The sequence below is a fragment of the Carassius gibelio genome, chromosome B20, assembly GCF_023724105.1.
Source record: "Carassius gibelio isolate Cgi1373 ecotype wild population from Czech Republic chromosome B20, carGib1.2-hapl.c, whole genome shotgun sequence".
In the NCBI taxonomy this organism is placed as follows: domain Eukaryota; kingdom Metazoa; phylum Chordata; class Actinopteri; order Cypriniformes; family Cyprinidae; genus Carassius; species Carassius gibelio.
The window spans coordinates 10,272,517-10,287,191 of NC_068415.1; the positions used below are offsets into that span (position 1 = coordinate 10,272,517).

The 14,675-nt window shown below is 37.4% G+C and overlaps 1 protein-coding gene across 2 annotated transcripts in view; it reads left to right on the forward strand.

Annotated features, from left to right (window-relative positions):
- Positions 1-14,190, forward strand: part of grm1a (glutamate receptor, metabotropic 1a) — a 36,697-nt gene extending 22,507 nt beyond the window's left edge. Inside the window, exons 4-9 of one of the 2 annotated variants that reach the window (XM_052585617.1) lie at positions 1,293-1,528; positions 3,599-3,845; positions 5,524-5,695; positions 7,687-7,813; positions 9,284-10,226; positions 12,070-14,190. In XM_052585617.1, coding sequence (XP_052441577.1) covers positions 1,293-1,528; positions 3,599-3,845; positions 5,524-5,695; positions 7,687-7,813; positions 9,284-10,226; positions 12,070-12,808 — 2,464 coding nt within the window. In that variant the 3' untranslated portion in view covers positions 12,809-14,190. The remainder of the gene's footprint in view (positions 1-1,292; positions 1,529-3,598; positions 3,846-5,523; positions 5,696-7,686; positions 7,814-9,283; positions 10,227-12,069) is intronic. The other variant, XM_052585618.1, reaches the window with a different exon arrangement.
- Positions 14,191-14,675: the final 485 nt, after the last annotated feature.

A 14,675-nucleotide genomic window follows, 5' to 3' on the forward strand; every position in this document is an offset into this window, starting at 1 on the left:
ATAAAACTCATAAAATGAAAAAAAAAAAAATGCTAAAAACATTGCTCTGCCTAATATTTTTTTGCGGAGACTTTTTTTTCCAGGACTCTTATATGAATACAACGTTCAAAAGAACAGCATTTATTTAAAATAGAAATCTATTGTAATAAAATAAATGTTTTTTTCTGTCACTTATTGCAAAACATTCTAAAAACAACAACAAATGTTTTATTTTTCTTAAAGTAAAAGAAAGGGCAAAAAGAGAGGGAAGGAGAGTAGAGAAGGAAGAAGAAAAGAAAACGAGTAGGAATGGTAAAAAAAAAAAAGCAGGCTTAATAGCAAGTGTGCACTGAGAGGATGCGAGAAAATTGAAAATGATGCGGTGAAGGTGAACATGTTGAGATTAATCTAAACGGAGAATAAGGGATGGATTGAGCCGTGATGGAATCAAACAGCTCCTGTCCTCCTACAGTATGTGCCATCGCTGCTCTAGTTAGCCTGTCTTCAGCCTCAGGACACTGCCATATCTGCCTATCATAGCAGCACAGTGAATCTCTACCTAAGCTTCAGCTCATTCATTATTCATAGAGGTAATAAAACTCTCTGTAGAGCTCTGCTCTATCTAATCTCTGCCATTTTCCACTCTACTGTGGGGTGCAAAGCTGTTTAGGGAGATGTATTTTAGGTCAAAGCCTCTAAAGGTAATTTTGTCTAATTCGCTCTATGATACCACAATACCGCTGCTGTGCACTGAAGAAGTGAAGTTAGGCAAGCAGAGAATGATGAGGAAATGGATTTATGCCATACTTACAGTAACTGAATAACAAAACATAATAAGCCAAAAATGCTGACTGTGAGAAATATGTGAGTGGAGAAAGAGGAAAGAAAGAAAATGAAGGTATAAAAGTAAGCAGTCAATAGTAAAAATGCTTGTATTTTACATTTTACATTAATTTCTTTATATTATAAATACATGTATAAGTGCAACATAACAGTTCAAGTGAAAGATGACTTGAAAATAAAAATGAAAACATAAGACACCAGCATTCAAGTAATAATTTTTTTGTCATTTTTTTAAGAAGTTATTTGTTCAGAAATTTGTTCTAAACTGTTCAGTTTACTTCCAGGATTACATTATATCAGCGAAACAAAAGCACTCACAGCCCAAAGCTAAAATGCTTTGGTGCCCACGGGTGATTTAAGCGAAACTGAATCTCATTTGTATGAAAGCTGTGTTTATACAAGCAAGCTGGATCTTTATGACACAAATTCCTCATCATCTGACATGTTATGTTCTCGCTCTGTTTTTGAAGTGATGGCTGGGCAGATCGTGATGAGGTGGTAGAAGGATATGAGCAGGAAGCAGATGCTGGGATCACAATGAAGTTGCAAACGGAAGAAGTTCAGTCATTTAATGACTACTTTCTAAAGCTGCGTTTGGACACCAACACGAGGAACCCATGGTTTGCTGAGTTCTGGCAGTACCGCTTCCAATGCCGCATTCCCGGTCATCCCCAGGAGAACCACAACTACCAAAAGATCTGCACAGGTAAACAAAGATCTAGAAGCTGTTCGAATGAAGAACAAGTAGATTTATTTCATTTTCATGATATATTGTCAGTTTGGCAGTATGTTATTTCGCATAACTGATGTCTGTCTGATTGAATTAATCCGTTTTTAGGAATATATTATGTGCATGATATTCTACTGAATTATTAATGGTAACTGTATATTTCCCTCCATTTTTTTTCATGTAATTATCCTCTGGTCGGCGCTTTTAAAGGTGATATAGGTAAACTGAGTTGTGCCCCCTCATCTTTTGTGCTTTTCAAATAATTGTTCTCTTTGCCTGTCCACATAGAAATATAGCTGAATATCATTGTACACAAAAGCAAATATAATCTTGGATCAATCTGTGTAGTAATGTAGGTTAGTTTTTGATTGTTTTTATTACGTGGCAAGAGCTTATAGTTTGTTATTGTTTTCTTCTTCTGAAAGACCCTCGTGGTGGTAAGTGAGAGTTGATGAAAGACATTACGATGTTATGATACCTGCACTGAAGAAGCACTTCACTATAGCAACAGACAGCACAATAGGTTGGACTGTGTTTGGCTGCTTCGATTGGCAGAGTTATTCTCAGTTATGAAGATGATGTGCAATTCAGAGAGGTATTGCATACAGTTGAAGATGGGAAATGAAACAGTGACAGAAAAACATCGGCTAGTTTCATCATTGTCATTATAAAAAGCTGTAGACCCTCTATGAAATATACTTATCCTGAACAAATTTTATGAACATTTATTGGAAAGACTGGTATGAAGGCTGTTCTTTTTTTTCATATTTTATGGTTGTATTCTGACCATGGGCTTGGAAAGGCATCAGATTGATATCGATCGTAAAATTTTGATAAGCTGTATCTCTACAAGTCTTCAATTTAGCCTAAAAGTCAAGCAAAGTCAGACAGTATGCTGCCAAAACAAGACATCAGTCCAGCTTTCCTGTGCTGCTTGTAAGGTAGGCTTGATGGCACTGAGAGCACAAGAGAAGCTTGTTGCGCAAGAAGAACTAAGCTGTCACAAAGTGTGTGTGAGAAACCGTGTGAATGTGCAAAGACAAGACACAATCACAGTGTAACGAGGAACCCACACGGCCTGCATGTGTGTGAGAGTGAAGACTTCACCTGGTTGATTTAGTCAGTCACTCAGATCACTTTCTGAATCAATATTTTTGTCTTTTTTTCAAGCATAAATATCCTTAAATCAAAAGAAATGTACGCAAGGAGCAAAACTACTTGAATTTAATTACAATGAAAAGGATTAAAATCTTACCCCGTTGCCAAATTTGTTTTTGTTTTATGCAAAAATGCACTAAATTTAGTTATTTTGCTCTTAAAACAAGAAAAAAAGAGAGACTAATTAGATAATTAGATAGAAATAGATTTATTTATTTTTTCATGTGATTTAATTTTGATTGAAGGATGGATGTTTTAAGGAATTTTTACTGGAAAAACAAGACAAAAATACTGATTAAGAAATGCCGTGCACAGCTTGTGCAGTTCCAGGAACTGCATTTAACTTATAATTATATTTAATGAATCTATGATTTACTTTTTTGCTTCTGATCTCTCAATGTATATGTAGCACTGGAATGGCTTTTCAATCAGTTGGCTTATGAATATGGCTTTTGTCCAGTGGCTTGCCAGTTCTAAGATATGAAATTCGACGAAAGCATGTAGTTTGCCAGTCTGCCAACAGGACTCTCTTCCCTTTATTCAGTCTCTTCAGTGTGTTAAATGTGATCATATTTTAATATTAGGGGCATACAATTATATATTACATTAAGATAAAGTGACATTCTGCCTTTAGTCACTAATAATCAGAAATGTGCAAATATATTGAATTATATTTTGACAGCAAAGAGCCTCTGGCTGTACTTAGTCTTTCAGGGCAATTTAATTCGTTCAGCATCCAAATTTTTTATTTGCTAAATTGCCAACAAATTCAATAGGTAAATGTATATAAAACACAAATCCTGTATGGATGGAGGCAGAGTGACACAAATAAGACTATAGTACTCACTTTAATTTAACTCACATTGGTTTGAAATCTTTTCCTGACAGGAAATGAGAGCTTGAAAGACAACTATGTCCAGGACAGCAAGATGGGCTTCGTGATCAATGCGATTTATGCGATGGCTCATGGTCTTCATGATATGCATAAAGAGCTGTGCCAAGACCATGTTGGCTTGTGTGAGGCAATGGATCCCATTGACGGCAGTAAGCTGTTGGACTATCTACTGAAGACCTCCTTTTCCGGCGTGTCTGGGGAGGAAATCTACTTTGATGTAAATGGAGACTCACCTGGGAGGTAAATTACAAGAATTCTTTGTATGTACTAGTACTATAGTTCTATTTTAGTTCTATTGTAGTAAGCTATAAATGGAGGCAAGGGTAGACTAATTAATAATGCTTTCTCCTTAGATACTCAGTTTTAACCTCACACACAGGTGTGACATTTGTGGAGTAGTTAATCCCAGAAATGTTTATAAAAATAAAGCAAATTGTGGTGAAAATGTGAAATATACTGATATACTATATATTGATTATAAATATACTAATTTAATTGAAACACTGAAAAGGTCACTAAAATTGTTCAGTGCATTTAAAAAAGGACCATTTTATTCTAAATCTGTTTTGTATGATTCATGCTGTTAGCTTATCAACATGCTAATGTCAAAAACTGTTGAATGTGCAGTTGCTAAGTTGCAAAGTAGATAGTTCCGAACCAGTCAGCCCTGCTGAAAACAAAGCAAAAATAAACCAGCCTCTACCTACTTTGCTAGAAATGGTTTTAAGGTGGTCTCCCAGCCTGACCAAACTGGTTTTTAGCTGATTTACCTCGACGGTCAACTGGCATTTTACTCTGACCACTTGAAATGTGCCCAAAACCACTGTAATACAAACCAGCTAAAACCAATTTATTTATAGTTCAGAATAAATCCCATTACTGTGTGTAGTTTTATGCTTGGATTATTACACTGTAAGCTTAGAAACATGTTAACATCACTAGGGTGACCATATGTCCTTTTTTTTCCTGGTCCTGACTAGGATTTTGACTTTGGACTAAGTTTTGACTTTGATTTCCTATTGACATGTTCTCTACAGTCCTCATAAATTCAATTATGTACAGTACAATGCCTGCACACTATTTTTTAGTCCTTACCTTCAGCAAATATATAACAAAGGCAAAATCCTGACATTTTTGGCCATTTACAAATCCCATATAACATGTCAAATAACATGTCCAAAAAAGAGGACCTATGGCCACCTTAAACATCACACACACAATTGTGTGTTGAATTGCTGTCTGTGTAGAGCATTCCAGATGAGGCATTTCAATGAGCGGAAGAAAACTGCAAGTGTATCTAGTCAGCTGATTAGGTTTTAAAACAGAGCTTAGTTTAATGTCAATATGACAGTTTGTACCTGAATGGCCAGTGTGACATTGAACATTATGAATACCTGTTCTCTAAGGCAACAATTGATCACGCACCCTCTCTGGTTAGATTTGGCACCCTTGCCAACACATGCAAAAAGGTGCATATCAGATGGTAATAGACCTGGAGTGGAACAGATTGCCTGTCTCAAGGAGATGTTTCAGTCCTCTCCACTCCAATACCTTGATGCTGTCAGCTCCTGTCACCCTGGCTATACACGAACAAAAGATGGCAGCTCCACCACTGCCAAGACAGCCATTGCCTTGTGTACATGTGTGAGCTTGCGACACTTTGCGTCATCTGTAAGCTAGTATGGATGAGTGGACTGAGCACTCGGGAGGTTGTGGATTCATATCCCAGGTGGAGGATGTGAAGTTGAGAGACTTGGATGTGTGGACATGGTAAAAGTGTGAACTCTGCCTCTTACTAGTCCCGAGGCTTCAGCAGCACTGAGCTACTTATTATGGCAGACTTGCTCTTTTTCTTTCTCTTTTTTTCATTAACCCATATCATTACCTCCCCCCCCACTCTCTTTTTCTTTTCTCTAAGGTATGATATTATGAATCTTCAGTATGTGGAGGAGCTGGGCCGCTATGATTATATTAAAGTGGGGTCGTGGCATGAAGGTCTCCTGAGCATCAGTGATTATAAACTCATGGCGAACCGCACTGAAATGGTTCGATCCGTCTGCAGCGAACCGTGTTCTAAGGGACAGATCAAGGTCTGTATGTAGTATAATCATCGTGTGTATTGTATCGTGTGTTGTATTTCAGTTATATACAGTTAGGTCCATATATATTTGGACACTGACACAATTTTCATAATTTTGACTCTGTGTGGCACCAGAAACAATCAAGATGAAACTGAAGTGCAAACTTTAAGTGTTAATATAGCATAAAATATACACAGTTGCACCATTTTCAGGGGCTCAGATGTAATTGGAAAAATATATATAATAATAAATAAAATGTTAGTTTTTTGATATTTTGTTAAGAAACTTTGCAGGCAATGACTGCCTAAAGTCTGACCCTCATGGACATCACCAGAGACTGGGTTTCCTCTTTTGTGTTGCTTTGCCAGACATTTATGGCAGCTGACTTTAGTTATTGTTTGTTTGTGTGTCCTTCTGACATTAGTTTTGTCTATAACAAGTGAAATGTCGATCTCTCTGATGGATTTGTTTTGTTTTTGCATGGGGAGTTCCTTTAACTGCACAATATGGGTTTCACAACAACAGCTTCCAAATGGAAATAGCACACTAGAATTAACTCAAGACTTTTTACCTGCTTAATTGAAGTAGAAATAATGAAGGAATAGCCCACATCTGTCCATGAAATGGCTTTTAAGTCAACCGTCCAATTACTTATGGTCCCTTGAAAAAGTACATATTAAAGAGCTGTAATTCCTTAACCTTTCCTCCAGTTGTGATGAGAATACCCTCAAATTCAAAAGCTCAGAGTGTGCAATTAAAACCCATATTCATTAAATAACTGCAACTTGAATATGTTTTTGTCAACAGCGAAAGTAATAAAAATTGTGCATGTGTTCACATATATATGGACCTAACTATGTGTGTGTGTGTGTGTGTGTGTATATATATATACATATATATATATATATATATATATATATATATATATATATATATATATATATATACATATACATATACGTATATATATATATATATATATATATATATATATATATATATATATACGTATATATATATATATATATGTATATATATATATATGTATATGTATATATATATATATATGTATATGTATATACATATATATATATGTATATGTATATATATATATATATATATATATATATATATATATATATATATATATACCTATATATATATATATATATATATATATATATATATATATATATATATGTGTGTGTGTGTGTGTGTGTGTGTGTGTGTGTGTGTGTGTGTGTTCATTACATTCATTACATGTAAAGTAAAACATTGCAAGAGTGTTTAAAATTTTATTCCATTTTGATGATTAGAGCTTATTGCTAATGAAAGTAAAAAATCAAGTATCTCAAAATATTACAATATTTCCTAAGGTCAAAAAAATTCACTGACTCCAGCTTCAGTCCGCTCCTTGTCCTTTTCTAAAGTGTACAAATCAGCTTTGCTTGACAGTATTCTAAAGCTTGCGGTCATCCCTGTTGCTTGTGCAACTTTTCCTACCAAGTTTCTTAATTCCAGTCAATTCAGCATTAAATATGCTTTGATACAGCACTCTGCGAACAGTCACCCCTTTCAGTAATTACCTTCTGTGACTTAACCTCTTTGTGGAGGGTGTCAGTGAGTGCCAAGTCAGCAGTCTTACCCATTACGGTGGTTTCAAAGAATAAGAGATACACAGAATTTATTCTGTAGGTATGGATATTTAATGAAGCTTAAATGTAAATATTCTAATATTTTGAGATACTGGATTTTTTAATTTCATGAGCTGAAAGCTCTAATCATAAAAAAAAAAAAACATTAAAATGTAATGACTATATGCAGTTACACTTTTTGAAATATATATATAAAGTATATACAAATACTAATATAAATACATATGTACATTTGTTAGTTGTTGTGAGATGTATTAACTGATTTGAACTAATAAAACTTGAATTGTGAAGTACTACCATAGTGGGCATCAAAGTAAAAAAAATACTGGTGTTTTCTGACTCTAGGTGATCCGTAAAGGAGAAGTGAGTTGTTGCTGGATCTGCACTACATGTAAAGATAATGAATACGTTCAAGATGAGTTCACATGCAGAGCTTGTGACCTTGGCTGGTGGCCTGATGATGAACTGGCAGGTAAGAGACTTTGTTTACATTTCATTCATCCTCCTAATTATCTACACATCTATTAAAATAGGTCTTCATTTAAAAACCTAGACCAGTATTTCATTGAGAGTAGCTCAAATCAAACTATGATTGCTGTATCTCCTTTCGGCTCCTCTCCTCTCTATGCCCTTAGCATCCGCCTTACCCAACACTTTCTATCCCTATGGGCTGTGGGCTGCGTGTTATTTTGACAGCTCTTTGCAGCAGCGAGCAGAGCTGGATAACAGTGAGGCTGGAATCCCATTAGTACCCAGCAGCCGTGTGTCAGGCTCAACAGTTTCACCAAGGAACCTGAGCAGCAACAGGGAATTCTGATTACCAGAGAGACAGACCGATCTGAGATAGAGAAAAAGCTCTGTCATAGCGATTGTGAGAAAGAGACCCTTCAACAATATATAGAAGGCTTTGTCATAAAGAGAGTGTTCAGAATCCATAGAATGAAATGCACACAAAAGTAGGGCATATGAAGCTTAAGGGTCAATGATGTGATGTTCTTCTATTCATTTTTAAAATAAATGTACATATGTACAATACATATACATATATATTAGTGCTGTCAGATGAAAAATCGTGATTAATTAAATCCAAAATAAAAGTTTTTGTTTAAATAATATGTGTGTGTGTATTGTGCATATTTATTATGTGTATATAAATACAAGCTCACGCATGTAAATATTTAAGAAAAATATGTTACATTTACATATTAAATATTTTTTTATAATATAAGAATATAAATATATAAATGTATATACATGTAAATATTTAAAAAAGATAAAATGTGTGTATTTATATACACATAATAAATATACAAAATACACATACATGTATTATGTAAATAAAAACTTTTATTTGGGATGTGTTTAATCACGATTAATTGTTAGATAGCACTAAAATATTCTAAAAATTAAATTCATTCACCACTATTGGAAAGTTTGAGGTCAGGAAGTTTTTAAAAAAAAATGTTTTATGAAAGACTGGTTATTATTATTATTTTTTTTAAATAGTCTGCATTTGCAATATTTGTTAAAAGTTTTTGACCAATTTACCTTGAAAAATATATTTACAAGCTTCAAAAGTACATTTATAGGTATTCCAGGTGTAAGGAAAAAATGGTTACACCATAATTCCATTTTAACTTAATACTTAAAAATACTGGGAATTTGTTTCAAAATTTTTCAATACCATATGATACCAACATGTTTTTTTTTTTTTTTTTAGATTTGCATACTTTTAAATTCCACTGATCTTTAAAACTGTTAAGGCATTAAAACTCATGAGTACACACATAGCACATACACCACATGACGACACAATGCAATCTTTTCCAAGAAGATTGGCAGATCCAGAAGTCCGACAGTCCTTAAATTCTGTATTTGTTTTGGCCTGTTCTTGATTTATTTTCCATCCATCTTGACTTCCCGTCTGCTTGATTTATTCCAGAATGCAAGCCTCTCCCACTCAAGTACCTGGAGTGGAGCAGCGTGGAGTCAATTATCGCAGTGGTGTTCTCCTGCCTCGGTATCCTGGTAACTCTATTCGTCACCTTCATCTTCATCCAGTACCGTGACACGCCGGTGGTGAAGTCCTCCAGTCGTGAGCTTTGCTACATCATCCTGGCGGGTATCTTCCTTGGCTACATATGTCCCTTCACTCTAATCGCACGTCCCACTGTGATCTCCTGTTACCTGCAGCGCCTTCTAGTGGGCTTGTCGTCTTCCATGTGCTATTCTGCCCTGGTTACCAAAACCAACCGCATTGCACGCATCCTGGCTGGCAGCAAGAAGAAAATCTGCACACGTAAGCCCCGCTTCATGAGCGCCTGGGCGCAGGTGGTAATGGCATTCATCCTGATTAGTCTCCAGCTGGCCGTGGAGGTTACACTGATCGTGCTGGAACCCCCCGAGCCAGTGAAGAGCTACCCCAGCATCAGGGAGGTGTACCTCATCTGTAACACGAGTAACTTGGGCGTAGTGGCTCCGTTGGGTTACAACGGCCTGCTCATCATGAGCTGCACCTACTACGCCTTCAAGACCCGCAATGTGCCTGCCAACTTCAACGAAGCCAAGTACATTGCGTTCACCATGTACACCACCTGCATTATCTGGCTGGCTTTTGTGCCCATCTACTTCGGCTCCAACTACAAGATCATCACCACCTCCTTCTCCGTCAGTCTCAGTGTTACTGTAGCACTGAGCTGTATGTTCACACCTAAGATGTACATCATCATCGCCAAGCCCGAGCGCAACGTACGCAGCGCCTTTACGACCTCAGATGTGGTTCGTATGCACGTGGGTGACGGCAAGGTGGCTCCTTGCCAGAGCAACAGCATCCTCAACATGTTTCGCAGGAAGAAGAAGAACAACAACGCGACCGGCAGCACCAAGTGAGTGACAGATAATAATAGGTTTGAGTCACATTTCTGAAATATCAGCTAAATGCACATACAGGCTATGAAACGGATGGAAATAAAATAATAGTATTTCTTTCTCAGAAGCACGCCAAGTTGGACTGCAGCGATAGCTCTGAAAGTGTTCTTTCTAGCATGTGTGTGTATTTGAGTTGTCTCTCCCATGTTTTTCTACCTGCTGCAAACCAAGAGTATGTATGTAGCTAGAGCCAGACACTATCAGTCGTCCTCTATCTGTGCTGAATCCTCGTCCAAAACCTAATTTTCATCAGACTACCCATCCACTTAGTACCTCTCTCCTCCTCAGTATTAACCCACTTTTCAGTGTGCCTCCTCCCCCATGTCAAACCTTCTCCTGACTAAAACTTTAACCCAGAAAATTTAACCCAGTTCTTGTAGAGGCTGTAGCTCCCATATCCAGTTCCCTTCTAAAGCCCCATTCACACTGATAGCGATTGTTACTGCTGGATGCTTCAACGTTGATGGGTGGGCATTAGAAAGTCTGATCACAAATTAGATATATTCCAGGCAAAATTAAGATTTTAATGAGCAATCTGGCTGCTAAAAAGTAACTTTATAACAATAAAAATAAACATAAAGTACTCTATGTCTGTAGATTACAGCAAGTCATAGTGCGTTGTAAACATGATGAACGATTATGAATGAAACAGGCTCAATGCTGCTCATTTGCATAAGCATAACCTACTCTCAACTTTGACTTGTTACTGGATGTCATAAATGTAAACTTTTGTAGCAATTCTCCCTCTTTAGTACTCGCCATGTCAACTAACTAATTGTTTGTACTAAATGTACTTATTAGTAAATGTCTGCATAAACTTAACTCCTGTTGGTATTCACTGGTTACTACATTGATTTGCTCCATATTTGCATAAACGGAAACGTTTTTATAAAATCAACTCTCATTGGTAGTTGACACATTGAGTCCCTTCTCATTTGCATAAAATTTAACTTTTCTTATCTTGACAAATCAATAGTATTCTTCACATCAATCACAGCTCATTTGAATAAACTTCACTCCTATTGGTAGCTGCTGCATTGAGTCACTGTATATTTGCATATACTTGAAATACTCTTAATGTTGACGCCTCATCAAGTCAACGATCTTTTGCATAAACCTAAACTTTTGCATACATTTTTCTACCATTGGTAATCACTGTATGTAACTGGTTTGCATAAAGTTTATTCTTGCTCTCATTTGCATAAACATAAACTTTTCTCTATTTTGATACATCACCAGGCACGCCCACATCATATTTCCAAAATCTGCCCACCCTCGTTAAAAACAAATGACTTCCAGTCACTTTGCCAGAACAAATCTCTGTCAGTGTGAACGCCCCTTGATTCTGACACAGATTTCAGCTCTGAGGCCTTACTGTCCAGTTAACTTAATTACACTAAGAGTGGACAGCAAATGCCATGTTGATCTGAAACTGAGGGGAATTCCATGAATCCCTTATTCATACTGCATGACATACAGTTAAAGCAGAGAAGTGCAGAGAAGGAATGGCAGAGAATGAGCCATCGTGGCTTTCATAATGCTCTGTAAGCAGGTCATTATGAGATACGCACTTGGCATGTTTGAGGGATCTCTGTCAAACACTTCATGAATTAACAATGTTGAGTTACACATTGTGTGCTAACCCTAATCATGAGAGTTTTATGGCTGATAATTGTATGAACTGTATGAATGATGACATGCATAATGATCATTTTTTCTGTGATGTTCTTCTCTGTCTCTGTGTGTCGCATTCTGGCGTGTCTTCGTGGGAATAACGTTGGGTCTCTGTTTCATTCATAGTCCTAATGGAAAGTCTGTGTCATGGTCTGAATCAGGTGCCAGACCCCAGGGGAGGGGGTCGAGTGTGTTCCACAGACTGTCTGTGCATGTGAGGAGGCAAGCAGTCGGCCAGAGTCAGACGGCGGTCATACGACCCCTAACTAATGCCTCACAACCCCCCGAGTCTGAATATGATGCTGGTCTCAACACAGCCCCCAATGGCTCTCACCCCGACAACAAGGATCTCTACAACCTCAGCGAGGGGCACGATGGGGGTCCCCAACCTCCTACAACCCACGAGGGAGGGCTACCACCTTCCTATTCCCCTCCTAATTTAATAGACCACAGCACTGATTGTCCTCAAGGGAGGCCGGTGGACACTCTGAGCTCTACAGTTCCTGATTTTGACCAATTTGTAATCGGCACAGGCAACAAGTTGAGCCCTGTCACCTATAAATCGTCCACCAATCAACTGCCTCTTCCCCTGCAAGGAGAGGCGTTCCCTGAGGAAGGTTCAGAATTGGAAGCTTTTGACCTCATTCAAGGGTTTCTGTGTGAGAGTGCCACACAAGAAGAGGAGGAGGAAGGTGTGGAGGAAGATCTGGCACATAGTAAGCTCACTCTGCTCACTCCACCTTCCCCCTTTAGGGACTCACTTCAGGCAGGGGGGTCCATTCCCGGATCCCCCGGCTCTGACAAAAACCCTCCCTTTTCCCAAAGTATGAACTACGCCCCAAAACAAAGCTCTTTTACGCTGTAAAAGCACACGCTCAGGACAGCGCTGTTTATTATTCGATTACTGCAGGATATCATTTGCTTGCTTACTTATCTTCGTAAGTCTTCGTAAGTCTCTTTCGGAAGGCAGGAAGAACCTTGAACAAATGGGACGTCCTGTTGGGAATATTTTTCTCAGAGGAAGTGTTGGCAGCATCCGTTTTCCAAAATGCTGCAGATAGTTGGAGTGCCAAATATTATTGTGTTGCCGTGCCCGAAATCCGCTGGCAAGTGACATCGCAACAATCCAGGAGTGATAATGCCAGCTTACCGCTTTACTATTTCACTCTTAGCAGGATGAGACACACTTTTCTTGGATTGTATGTGCTTTTGAACTATGTAGCTGGACTTAGTTCTGATTCAATCCAATCATGGAACAAATGATGGTTTAGGATGTAGACGGCACAGACACATAAATGCAACAAGTGCATACAAGGGAATCAAATCGCATAGCAGGCTGCTGTGTAACTGGTTTTGGTATCTGATTTTCAGCTTCAGTAACAGTGCACAAGTCAGAGTGAAACAAGGAAATCGTGTACGCACAAAACTCACTTGATTTTCTGGATGAGTAAATGTGGAGTTTCCCATCTAAGGTGTTTTCCAATTTCCTTGTGGCTCCCAAATGTAAGTTTCAGAGCTTTTGCTTAGAGAGTCAAAGGCAAGAATGCTGATTGTAATGTTAGGTATAGAATACTATTTTAGCTTCAATGTGGAGCCAAGGTAAATAAAACAACCTGTGTTTTTCTTAACATTACTTTGTCTCATGCGTGAACTCATCCTTGGAAAAAGGGAGCAATGTTTTGCAAACGTTTGTATACTGTTCTGCCATCTATCGTTTTCCACACAGATGGTGTCTTTGTATTTCTGCTATATGTTTCTATGATTAGAATGTGAGATATTTGTAAGTTTTAAAAACAACATCTTATAACTTGCTCTTTGTGATAAAGGGACGTACTGTATATGGTGGCACTGAAGCTGGAGTAACTTTTCAGCGACTTTTACAAACTTTTAATGTTCCATTTTTAAACTGTAACTGAGTAGTTGCTTCTAGTGGTAACTTGTAGCATTTACTGCCAATCTCGCATAGGATTATCACATGAATATATGACTGTATCACATTAAGTTTTACAGGACTATTAGAATGCAGCTCTCAAAAGAACAATATTCTTGAATATCTTACATATTGTATTTGTTATTATGGATTGTAATATTATTAGGTCTTTTAGTGTAAGTTGTTTGGAACAGAATCCTTTGTTCAATGTAAAGTAATCGACAAGATCACCGGTTTACGTGGTCAAACCTAAAAATGAGGAGAATGCTCTTTTTGCCAGGACAAATCATGCTGTAAAATAAATATTTTATATCTAATGCTGTCTTTTGTTTTCCACAACCTTTTCCGTTTATGAGCTTTATGCTTTTAATGGATTTAAAATGGCCATGCATGGTATGGTAACTTTATTTTATGAACTGCAAATACAAGTGGGTTTTTAATACACTATTAAGAACCGTTTAGTGTCAGTTTAGTTTTATTATGGCATGGTATCATTATCTTTAATATCTCCGAAATTAGATTTTAATATTACTTCATAATAGCATCATCTAACCTCACATCATAAAATGAATTTATTCATATTGTAAGGCAAGCACTCAAACTGTTTTTATTTCATCCTCGTGTTCGTTTCTGTCTGCTTTTGATCACACCAAATTTGATGTTGCGCAATCTTTGCATTGGAGACTCGCGTTCAGGAACCACACATGTTGAAATTCAAACTCTTTTATGTAACTTCCACGACTCACCAGACCGTAGCGCGTGAGTGTGAGTGCTCTTTATTGCTTTGACCCTAAAGCCCAAC